This window comes from Lepidothrix coronata, unplaced genomic scaffold (genome assembly GCF_001604755.1).
Source record: "Lepidothrix coronata isolate B3197 unplaced genomic scaffold, Lepidothrix_coronata-1.0 Scaffold142, whole genome shotgun sequence".
Lineage (NCBI taxonomy): Eukaryota > Metazoa > Chordata > Aves > Passeriformes > Pipridae > Lepidothrix > Lepidothrix coronata.
In genome coordinates this window covers 2,032,731-2,044,843 of record NW_016690322.1, presented here as the reverse complement: position 1 = coordinate 2,044,843, position 12,113 = coordinate 2,032,731, and the positions used below count along the sequence as shown (strand labels likewise).

Genomic DNA, 12,113 nt, shown 5'->3' with positions numbered 1-12,113 from the left:
AGTGTAAAATTTATTCCTTGCCTGTTTAGCTGCTGCACAGTCCCTGATAAATACATTTGTGAAGGAAAACATGGAGTTAAGAAGGTTTTGTGGTTAAGGAAGATGTAACTGTAGGAGACCAAATTACAGAAGGATGTGTTTGCAACCTGCAAATTAATACCTTGCAGCATTTTTAAAATACTTTTATTGTGCATTAGGATGCACCTGCACTATCACTGTGTAAAATGCCTCTAACCTCAGCCTTGGGATGAAATTTGTAACCTCATCTCCTTCCAAATTCAGGAGGTGACACGTGATCCATCCAAAGCAAATGTGCAGTCCAAGAAGTGGAACAACACTAGTTTCACTCAAGAGAAGACAAGTTTATCTACTGAATAATAGATAAACGGGGATATTGTTTGGAGAAAGATTAAATCTATCTAGAATTGAACTCTAGGCAACATAAAAATGGTGGTTGGATGTAAGAACAACATGCTCCACTAGAAGTGGGTGCAGTAGAGGAGTAAGTTATGTAGGTAGCTGGAATAGCATCAGGAAAGTCAATTTTTCGCAAAAATACCATAAACCAGGTATCACAAAAAAACAAGGAGTAACCAACAATATAAAACAAATGTAAAAACAACTATTAAACTTCTATTTATTATAAAAGTTTCTCTTTAAAGATAATTTTCAGCTATTTATGTAGTAACTCCAATGTGTGGATGAAGCTTCGTGACAAAACTGTGCCCTCAATGTCCTTGAATTTTGAATCTAAGGAACAGGTGACAGATGAGGTTTAGGATGCTCTTGTTCATGTTTTTCACTTTATTTGCTAAAAAATGGGAAAAAATACCACTGGACGAAAGAGGGTGAAGAGCAGGATATATTTCATTCCCGACACCTTAATCGCAGAGTGGAGCTTCCAGTATTTCTCACTAACAGCTCTAGGAGTGAATTAAATCCATTGTAGTGTCATTTTTTCGCCTCTTTTCCCTCCCCGTGCACCACAGACAGATCTCCACTAGTGGTCTCTCCAGGCACGTGGCATCTGCCGAGATCCAAACCTTCCCCTGGCAAACCCAGCAGCGCTGGAGGAGGATGCACAGTGAGGAAATATCCTTAGGAGTGTGTTGGCACGCGATAACTCATTTATGTGTTGTGAAAATACAAAGCAACGTTAGGAAAATATCCTGCCTGCCTGCTTTTCCTGATGCAGAACGAGCTGCAAAATTTCCCTTCTTTTGTCATTTTGAAGCAGGCTGTTCCTGTTCTATTAAATACACTAAAATTCATATAATAAATTGACTCAGACTAAAAGTCTCAGTTAAAATCTGCTTATTCTATTTTGAGCGTTCAAAAGTGGAAATAAGATGCTGTAAAAAATACAGATATTTAAGACTCGGTGACTGTTAGTTAATACTTCTGAAAACCCGGGTGCACCAGAGAATGCAGTGATGGGTCTTTTATATTTTTACAATTACTGAAAACACCCAAGAGTGATTTTGTCCCTTTACTGCAGCCGTGCTGATGGCTTTGGTGAGATGATCAGTTCCACCTCTCCAGTAACACTGTCCACCACGTTTCTTCCCTCATCATTCCATGAGGAGGTACCAGTGTGACCATTTGTCTTCAGCTCACAAACACTGCCTTAATTTTTCTCCGTCGATGCTGAATTTTGAATAGTCAGGCTGTTTGCATTTGAATAAACCCCTCTGGTTTGTTTTTCAGGCACGGCTGGGTGTGATTGTGCATCTCCTCCTCTCCACACCCTCCTTCCCCTCGGACGCTCTGGATGAACTGGCAGAAGTTGGGGCTCCCCGCTCGCTCCTCCCATGTGTTGTGGGGCTGGAGGCAGCTCTGACCCCTCCCAGGGAGGGAGCTGGGCAGAGGCAGCCGAGTTCTTTCAGCAGAGCCTGATCAGGGACCTCATCCTGCCAAACCCCATCCCTCCTGCTCCCAGCAGCCGGGATCTCGCCGGGCGGCTTCGCTGAACCCCTGTGGGCACTGTCCTGTCCAGCTCGACCCACCAAGGGACAGAGATGGTGGCCACCTGCCTGCACCTGGCTGGATTTGTCTGCAGTTTTATAGGGTGGATTGGGGTGGTTGTGGCGACGGCCACCAACGACTGGGTGGTGACCTGCGGCTACACCATCACCACCTGCAGGAAGATGGATGAGCTGGGATCCAAGGGGCTGTGGGCAGACTGTGTCATGGCAACAGGTCTCTATCACTGCAAGCCCCTCGTGGACATCCTCATACTGCCAGGTAAGTGTGTCCCATCCTCCCCCTTCCACCCAGAGTGAAGGGTGAAGCCTTGCCCGGAGCAGCTCAGGTCCTGCTGCCAGAGGAGCTCGTGGTGAAGCTCCTTCAGCTTCATCAGCACAAGAGATGGTCCATTAAATACCCTAAAGAATGTGAATGATAGCTCTTAACAGGATTCCTATTGATTTATACCTGGTTTTAATCATACCCAGGTATCGTGTTATCTGTGGCTACGAAAATCCAGTTAATGTTTAATCATTGCTCTGAGTAAAAGCTCACTGTTCCTCTCATATCCTGTCTCTAGATTGCACTGCAAAACATACAGAGCACACTGAGGTGTAATAGAGTATTTCAAGAGGATGGTGAACTATTACAAACGTTAAGGCTCAATTCCTTAAAGTGATTTGGAGCACAATGAATCTTTCAGCATCTATTATTAATGCTCCTATGGCTTTTAATCTTTTGGAAGATCATCATTAGTCTTGATGGTCTTGTGCTTCCCTCAGGTTCTAAGGCAAGACAGAACTTTTACACAGCAAACAGATGTAACTATATTTAACTTGTCTTGATGTTTTTTAATGATACAGCAATTTTCACCTAGTTTATTACAAAGCAAAAATTAAACAAGGTGTTTAATTAGCATTTTGAGCTAATTAAACCTGCCAAAGTCTAGTGAGGTCTGGTCCCTGTAAGTTTAGTTTGTGATCTCTGTTAACTCTGAAGTGCTTCATTCTCCTGTGCTTTAAATTGCAATTCCTATATCATGTCAGAGATGCCTCTCCCAAAGCTGACAGCATAGAAATTACTATTCTTCGTCATTTTCTTTCATGTTTCTTGGTTTATTTGTTTAAACTGATGTGAAAATTATTTTACCAGAGGTAAAAGGGATTGTTCCTGACTTTCTCTCTGTTACAGAGCTTGGTCTGTGTCACACAGTGCTCAGCAATATTGAGTCTCTCAGATTCACTCCTGTTCTCCCTTTCTCTCTGTGTGTGTATACTTTTATTTTAGAGGGTTTGCCTTTCTTATTACTCCTGTTGTTAAATCTGATCCAGCAGAGAAGTCAGTGTTTGTCCCAAAGAAACTTTATTGAATGCAACTCAATAAATAGGTAAATGAGTCTCACATTAGCAGAGAGTAAGGCTTCCCTCCAGCAGAAACAAATTACAAACCGAGATGTTTCTGCTTGTAGCCTGTTTGATACCCATAGCTTGCCATGAGAGGGAAATTTATCCTGGTGAAATTTATCCTGGTGTGCCCAAGAGTCTTTCATGGTCTGAATCAAGTCTTTAAAATTAATTGTTGGTATTCTCGTTTAATTGGAAGTGATTGCACAGAAACCTCACTTGGCACTGCCATCACCTTTGTTTAAGGCCTTGTTTTACGCCCTGAATTCCTCAGGTAACTTTTTTTGTTAAGTTTCCTCTTGAAAAAAAATCAAGCAAATATTCAATATACGGAGAGTCTGCATTTCCAGGAACAGTAAGTCCTCGTTCCTGGTGCCATACCCGTGTGTCAGTGGGACATGCTTGAGGCTCCAGTGTGCTGTTGTTTTTTGAGGCATCATGAAACCCTGTGTCTGTATCTGGCAGCTTTGTTATTGAGAGGGTACAAGGAGCCAGCACACCCGCTGAGACTGTCTCAGAGCTGGAGGAGGTCACCAGATACTGGGGCAAATCTGACACTGGTTCGTTTTCTTTTGCATGCAAGTAATGACCTGCTTTAATGTGTTTATAAGTAAATTTTATATAGTATATATACATTGTATCTAAAATAAATAAAATTTATATATACAGTCTACATATAAATATTTTTAAAATCATATATTAGGATACACAGACCCTCCCAGAGTGGCAGAAATGCCACAGTCCTGCCCAGCACACCCACAGCCCCTGTTTCCCTGTTGTTTCTTGCTGCCTTGTGTACAGGGACAGGCAGGAGAGGAGTGGGAGATGATGAAAAGCCAGGAGATCCTGTGATGTCTGTAGGGACCCAAAGGACTAACGTGGCCCTCAGTTATGGCAACTCAGGCAGCTCTGCAGAGTACAGTCACTTCTCCCTAAGGAAGGGCTGTGCCAGTGGTCAGCTCAAGCCATGGATCTCCTCTGAAACCCCACAACCAGGCTGAGCTCCAGGGGTGCAGCGCTGGCATGTGGTTGAGGAATGTCCCTCCTCCTCCTCCTCCTCCTCCCAGGTCAACGTTGCTCAGCACCTCAGGGCAGCTCCTCGTAGTATTCCACAGACCTGAGAGTTTCACTAGTGGGTCTTCCACTATTCAGCCCTCTGAATGATGGAGATTCTTTAAAACTTTAAATGCCTGTGTTTAACCTTGAAGACTGCAAATTCTTGTTATTTAATCAAAGCTCTTGCTATAGAAAAGCTATAGGAAAACTCCTTCCTAGCCATTTCTTCTACTTTCCCTTCCCATATTTTCCAGCTCCATGATTTCTCAGTGTCTTGCTGGGAAGAGCTTGTGTTTTTCAGGCAATGCTATTTGTTTGTTGGAAAATTCTGAGCCTGCACATCCTGTACTCATGCACTGCCCACTGCACTGTGGCCTCACTGGCTCACGCCTGGCACAGGTTTAATGTTTACGTGAGGGATGATCCCATCTCCCATACTCCATGCAAGTCTCGGGATCTAATCAAACAGGAGCCTTTCTCCAAAGGTCTCTTTCTCTTGTGCCAAATAACCCAAATCCTCTTTTCTTGCCTTGCCAACAGGGTATGTCCAAGCATGTCGAGCACTGATGATCGCTGCCTCCGTCCTGGGCCTTCCCGCCATATTCCTGCTGATAACGGTCCTGCCCTGCATCCGGATGGGCCACGAGCCTGGAGCAGCCAAGTACCGGCGGTCCCAGCTGGGAGGGATCCTCATCATCCTCCTGGGTAAGGCACCTGCTGCGTATGGAGAGCTGGAGCTCTTCCCCTGCTCCAGGATGGCACGGTGTGGGCTGGCTGAGCGTGTTCACCTGGAAGGACGTTTGTCCAGGTTGGGCTGACTCTGGAGCTCTCCAGCATCCCTGCAGTCTGTGGGGTGGACAAAAGGCACAGACAGGAGTGGGGGGACAAAGACAGGAGGCAGGGAGTGAAGCAGGGTGAGGGAGGAGGGATGGGAATCCCCCTGTCTCTGTCCTGTGAGTCCTCAGGCACGGCCTGCAGGCACTGGTTTTGCTGGTTCGCTGTTGAAGCCACGTTATTTTTGGAAAAAGGTCTAAACTACCAAGCTGCTTCCAGGGAATGGATGACCTCCAAATTTTGACAGGGCATTGCAAATGCAACAGGGTGAAATAAAGGGAGGTGTGTGGGAAGGGAAAGCCCCTACTGAGCGAGTGCTGGTCCTGTGGAAGCAGTAGGGGAAGGAGCACAGAGCGGGCATGGACATGGGAAGAGGGCTGGTGTGTCTCCTGTGTCTCCCAACCCCCTCTGACCAGCCTAGTCCTTGGCCTCCAAGTTCCCCTGGGAATTTCTTCCCGCCCTCAGTGCTTGTGGAGGAGATTGTTTTGAGCAGCACAGACTGTGGAGCTCATTGTCCCCCATGCAACACCTGCATGTTCTTGAAGCCTCGTCATCTCAGCAACAGCCTGCGGTGCCTTGTTTTCACCCGTCTGTGTGGCAGAGGAGGAGGGGGGAGGGAAAGTGGCCTCTTTGTGTGGCTCTGCTGGTCACTGGCAGCCAGCACTGACATCATGCCCGTCTTCTTTCTTCTTCTTCTCCTTATTTTTTTTCAAGTGGGCACTGAATATAGGCTGCACACTCAGAAGGGATGTCCCCTGGGTGCTCCTTCTATGCAAGTGATCCCTACTCTGGCCCCCTGTGGTTAGTACAAGTCCATACATCCCAATCTAAGGGATTGAGTCCAAGGGGCACTATTAGTATCTGTAGGGTTTAGGGGCACATTATCGTGGTTGGAAGTCCTAAAATCAGCTTTATAGGGCCTGTTTTGAACATCCTAATCATAAAGAGCCACATTAGGGAGCTGTTAGAATGCAATTTTCATCCCTGTCCCAAAACCTTGAGTCACAGATTCGGGCTCAACAAAATGAAAGAATAAGTGGGGTTATTTTCTGCCTGTGAGTGAAACTTCAGTGCTGGAGGAGTCTGCCCAGGATGAGGAGGCCCAGCAGAGCTGAACTTTGTCACAAAAGCCAGGAGTTTCTGATTCTAGCCAAGGAGAACCATGCTGCAGGTCAGCCCTGCTTCTGTGGCTGCAGACATGGAGGCAGGAGGATTGACCCTAAAAATCCCAAAGGGCAATGGGTTGACAGGACCAGAACAGATGTGGCAAATTGCAGTGATAATATTGGATAATGCTGCATTAGAACAAGTGAAACCCCATATGCTGCAGTGTCACACCAGGATTTGGGTCTGCTGTGCCACTATCCTGTCTTGGTCGTGCTGTGGTGGGACACCAGGGAGGAGAATAGATGTGCAAGGATGATGGAGAGTTGTGGTGCTCCATAAGCCAGGCTCCCCTCTCCCTCTGAACATGGTTTTCCCACTAGGTAGATCCTGTGAGGAAAGGAAATGTTTTTTTAAGAAAAAACAAACCAACCCACATTTACTTTTATAAAGCCTAAATTCTCCCAGGCTGATCAGCAAGACAGTCCATTTGGAAGAAGAATAATATACAGAGCTTTGGACTTTGACATAGTTTAGGTTGATGAATTATCTGTTACTTGCAAAATGAGGTGTTACCATTTCAGAGCATTTAACAAGCACAGATCAGGCCTTGAGAGATATAATACCGACTTAAAATCCATTATATTCTAGAAGTAACATGCTCTGGACTGTTCTTATTTCCCCCTGGCCACTGAACTCTCACTTGTGGTTTCCAGAACCTCACAGGCTCCAGACGTTTCCTCTTAGGAGAGAGCAAGTTCCAGAGCTCTGGCTAAAAGAAAACAACCCCCAAAACACTCCTCAACCCAGCAGAAATGGGGAGTGGGAATGCAATCAGGGAAACGGGCCCCATGGCAAACTTCGCTTCCTTGGGGAAGGGATGGCAGTTTGTCACTGACATTTATTACAAGGGAAAATAGGGGTTGAAACACAGCATGGAGCAAAAAAAAAAAAAAAAATTATATATATAAGAAGTTGAAAACTTGCCAGGAAAACAATGGGCTCAGATATTCCATTGATTTTTCTGTCCACTGATAATCGCAGGCTGCAGAGTGCAACCTGTGTACACACCCTCCTATCCTGTTGCTGATGTGTTTATGGCTTGGCTTGATCCTATCTGACTGAGAGAATTGATTTATAGTTGAAAACAACCATCAGCAGAGGTTTGCTCTGAGCTGGCATGAAAACATTTCATAGGCTGGTGTTGATGGAAAAACCCTGGCCCAGCCCGTGTTGTTGATACTAATCTGGGGTCCCCTTGCTGGTAACCAAAGGGGCATCTTCCTAATGGAGGAGAGAGACTGAGACACTGGAAAACACAGTGAAATATATATCAGTTAATGGGAATTGCTACTACAAAATGACCTGTCAGCTATTGTGTACTAAACAAAGGATGTTAATGAGCTTTTCTGGACACTGCCTGAGTTTTACTTATAAAACCATACGTATCAAGAGAAAAAGATTACCTTGAGCATAGAACAAAAAAATTGTGGATATCTATTATTTCAACCACATGCTTTGAAAGAGAAATCTGTGTGACTTTGAGTCAGCAACTCAGAGTAGTTAAATTTAGCTGTGAAAAAAACCTTCTTTATTCTGTAGAAAGCCTTAACTTACTGTTAAGGAATTTGGCAGGGACTCACTGTCCCTTGAGTAGAGTAATCCTGCTCCCTCTCCCCCAGCTCTCCAAGTACCCTCTGTGCTTCTTGTTTCTGTTCACTTCCATCTGACTCAAATATTCCTGTAATGTAGAATATTAAGAGTTTCAGCTCAGCAGACTGAGCTACTGCAAGTTCACAGTCAAAAAAGGACTTGGAAATGCTGGGAGCTGGGATGTCTCCCTGTGGATTCACAGGAATCTGGTGGAGCAAGGACATTCATGCTGTGCAGAGCTGAGATGTTTTAGGTAGAGGCAGCGGCTTTTACAGGATTGCCTGCTCCAGGTGCAAAAAGCAGGCAAGCTTTCCATACATGTGTGCTCCAAAACATGCCTGTTTTTTCAGCTAACCTGGTTGTTCTAATAGAAAATATTCCTTCTGTTTGTTGAAGGACTTCCTTTTCTCCTAGGCTATATTGGCTACAGCAGCTCTACTGTCTGAAGACTTTCTTATTTAGAGAGAGGCAAAGGGTGTCTCAGCAGTAACAGAAGAGAAGGGATAATAACTTCCATCTGCACTCCTTTTCCATGCAGGCTACTTGAAATTTGCCCTAAAATGCCTTTTTCAATCCCTTTGGTTTCCTTGTCAAATCACCTGGTTTTTTTCAGCCTTTCCCTATGATACAACTAGACCAATATTTGAGTCCATGGAGAGGTATTCCAATTGCTGACTGTCCTTTTCCCATCTCCTCTGAGGATTTACAGCCCAACCTCATCTGTGCAGAGCAATGAAACCCAGTCCTGTTCCAGGGCATCCCTCTTGCTCAGCAACAGGGTCACTGGTGACTGATGGCAGCTGGTGGCCTCCAAAGGCAGAGAGGTCAAAAGGACCCATGCAAAGTCCTTGACTTGTGTTTCACAGCTTTCTGGTATTGTCAGCACTAAAATAAGATGGGTTTACATGTAGTGGAGCCACACACACAAGAGATGCCATTGTGTGAGCATCCCTGAGAGCTCTTCTCACCCCAGTGCAAGTGTTTTCCTTGCTCCTGTGTTGTGGGGGAGGGTCTGGGTAGATAAGGCTCTTATAGTCTATAGACAAAAATATATATATTTATATATATTTACTACTGACAGAAAAAAGAAAAGATGATTGTGTTTTTTCGGACAACAAAGCAGCTTTGTTTCCAGAGCCCATTAGAATGCTTTGTGGATTCCCAACTGATACATTTTTGTTTTAAAGCATTGGAAGCTCATGAGCTGTTTGCAGGACTGCTCCACACGCAGGAGAAATGCTCTTTCCCCTCCCTGCCTTCTCCAAAAATTCCTTCCAAAGCTGCGGGGCCCTTGCTTTGAGGAGGCCCAAAATTATTACTGGCTTCATTAGCATCCTTCAAATGTTCTTCTCTCTTCCATAAGAAAATATTTTCTCTCACAATAACTGCAGCTTTGGGGATGGGTTTTCTGCTGTACTGGCCAGGAGCTATGGTTTGTTCTCTGCTTTAACTAAACAATTTTATTTTTAATTTCACCCCCTTCTTTTTCCCTCTTGCAACCTTAACTTTCTGACACTGCCTCCAGATACCTTTTAACACGGTCGGTGGAATCTGTAACGCTGCCACAGACCTGTTATTGTTTTGCTCTCATTCTCTGATAGCCACAAGGATGGAGTCCTGCACAGCTTGTCCCAGAGGCAAGTAAATATTGACACATTAATTCTTCTCAGATGTACAGGCCATCAAGGAGTATTGTTTTAGGACCTGCTCCTGGGAGGTGATTAACACCATCAACTCCCGTTGCCCTCGGTGCATGCGGGGACTCTGTGGGGACTGTCTCCCTCACATGTCACCTCACAGCACCGCTGAACCAGCATTCCTGCTTTCTGTGGGAAAAAAACTATGCAATTTCAAGTAAAATGCAAATCCTACGGTCATTTTCTGACCCGTTGTACGCTCTAGGTAGACTCCTGTTTAGACCCTCCAGGTCCCACTTCTGTTCAACTCAGTAAGTTTCTGGACAGCCTTGCCAGGTTTGACCCCATCACTTGATAGAAATTTTCCATAGGGAAGCAGAATCTGCTTTCCAGGGTTGTGAGACATTTTCTTCTCCATAAAAAAATCCTGATAACGCTGAACTGCTGCTCATTTCGTCTCTGCCCATTTTCTGCTCCTATTTCATAAGGCCCTACTCTGCCTTGCCGGGATATTTTGGTGACATTTGTGTGACCATTTAGTAGAGCCACTGCAATGATGTGGATTGACATGGGCTGAGGACACAGCACATGGGTCCATGCAGAAATAGTGATTTAAATCAGGTGATTCTGGGCCACTGATTTTACTCTCTCACTAATGCATACAGCTTTTGTGGTCTCACTTCATATTTAACCTATTCCTAATTCTGCAGCCCTCCAGAGCATCAGTTGCAGGGATGACTCTAATTCTTCCTCCTTAAAAATAATTCTAGGGGAACAAATCTTTTTCCCTTCTCATAAACATATCAGATTGTGTCAGGCAGCAGTTGTTTTTTCTTCTTGTCTGCTGGCTCCTGAGAGAGATGGCTGTTCTCTCTCGCTCCCTCTCTCATGAGGCCTCCGGCTCGGAGACCTCTTGGAGGGATGGACTTCGTCTCTGTCCCCTGTCCTACAGAGCCTTCCTTCCCTTTTGGCATGCTGTGTGTCCCGTGGTGGGGTTCCATGCTGGGGTCCCCTCCAGTTTGGAACCCTGACTCTTTCCTCCCCCTCTCTCCCCAGCCATGTGCGGTGTCGTCGCGACGATCTGGTTCCCGGTGTGCGCCCACCGCGAGACCACCATCATGAGCTTCGGCTACTCCCTGTACACGGGCTGGATCGGCTCTGCCCTCTGCCTCTTCGGTGGCTGTGTCATCGTCTGCTGCTCAGGAGATGCCCAGACGTTCGGTGAGAACCGCTTCTACTACGGCTCGGGGTCCAGCTCCCCCACCCACGCCAAGAGCGCGCACGTGTAACCGCCCCAGGGATGCCCCACGGCTGCCGTCGGATGCTTTGGCTGGTGGGTTTGTGTGCCCTGGGTTTGCTCCTACTGACACACACGGCTGTCAGGCTCCCAGGGGGAGATTTAGAAAAAGCAGCACAAATGTCTGGTAGTTTGAAGCATTATTCCCCCCCCATCTGTTCCCCCTTTCTCTAGAAAGACAGCTCCAACCAGCCCTACCTCTTAGTCCCTCCCCAGTTTGTCCTTGACTGCCTGCCCTGTCTTCTTGCAGCCAGGATGACTCAGATGGTTTGGGGTTGTCATGTGGGTTTTAGGGTTTTTAGTTTATTTTCTAGCTCCCCTGATTATAGGAGAGTTTAAAGCAATAAAACAGAAATGAGAGAGACACTTTCCCATTGTTAGAAGGACTCTGACAGCTTCTCCCCCCACCTCACTGTTTCCTTTCCCCTGCTCAAGGTCTCGGCTCTGGCACAGTTGGGGAGAGAGGATAGGGAGGAAGGCTGTCCTCTCCCACCGGGCGAATGTTTCTCTTTTGGAACAAGAGGAGGGGACTTTTCTGCCTTTCTCTGTAAATACTTTTGTATCAGTTTCATCATTTTAGTAACAGTATTTCCCCCACCCCCACAGTCATCAGTATGAAGGAAACCGAACCCAAAGGTCCTAATGACGCGGTAGATAACAGTGCCTTTTCAAATAGTTATAAATGACTTTGGGGGCTCTTATCCCCACCCTCTGGTTTAGTTTCTTATCTTTCTTTTGTACAGACCAGTTACTAAAAATGTATTTTTACATTTTTTTAAACTCCTCGCTTTCCTCCTCTAAGTTTGTGTTCTGTATTTCCTCGTTAAAGCACCACATTTTAACATGCAGTATAATGTACCTGTTACAATACAATTCTGGTGAGTACTGATGATGCCTTTGTACTTTCAGTGAAATACTGTACAATAAATAACAGAGTACCTGCAACCTCTGACTTCATTTTTTTCCTTCCTTCCTGTGTGTTTCCATAGCTAGTTTTTCCATGACAGGAGTTTCCCAATGATTTTGAATATTTTTTTTTTTTGGTAGCAGTTCAGGATGAAAAATTCTGCTCTGCTGTGGCATTAAGTGGGGAATATTTAAAATCTGAGTAATCTTCCTGCACAAAACTGACCGTTATCTTATTCATTGGCTCTTTCGATGTTC

The 12,113-nt window shown here is 45.4% G+C and overlaps 1 protein-coding gene across 3 annotated transcripts; it reads left to right on the top strand.

The window, feature by feature from the left end:
• Positions 1-1,770: 1,770 nt before the first annotated feature.
• On the top strand, positions 1,771-11,894 carry CLDN11 (claudin 11). 3 transcript variants are annotated; one of them, XM_017827769.1, is made up of 4 exons: positions 1,771-2,244; positions 4,965-5,129; positions 10,709-10,873; positions 11,385-11,894. In XM_017827769.1, the coding sequence occupies exons 1-4, from the start codon at positions 2,019-2,021 to the stop codon at positions 11,417-11,419; spliced, it is 591 nt and encodes a 196-aa protein (XP_017683258.1). In that variant the 5' UTR covers positions 1,771-2,018; the 3' UTR covers positions 11,420-11,894. The 3 variants fall into 3 exon arrangements, with proteins under 3 accessions (XP_017683258.1, XP_017683257.1, XP_017683256.1); XM_017827768.1 differs by having other exon boundaries at positions 1,772-2,244; positions 10,709-10,985; XM_017827767.1 differs by having other exon boundaries at positions 1,773-2,244; positions 10,709-11,894.
• The last annotated feature ends 219 nt before the right edge of the window (positions 11,895-12,113 follow it).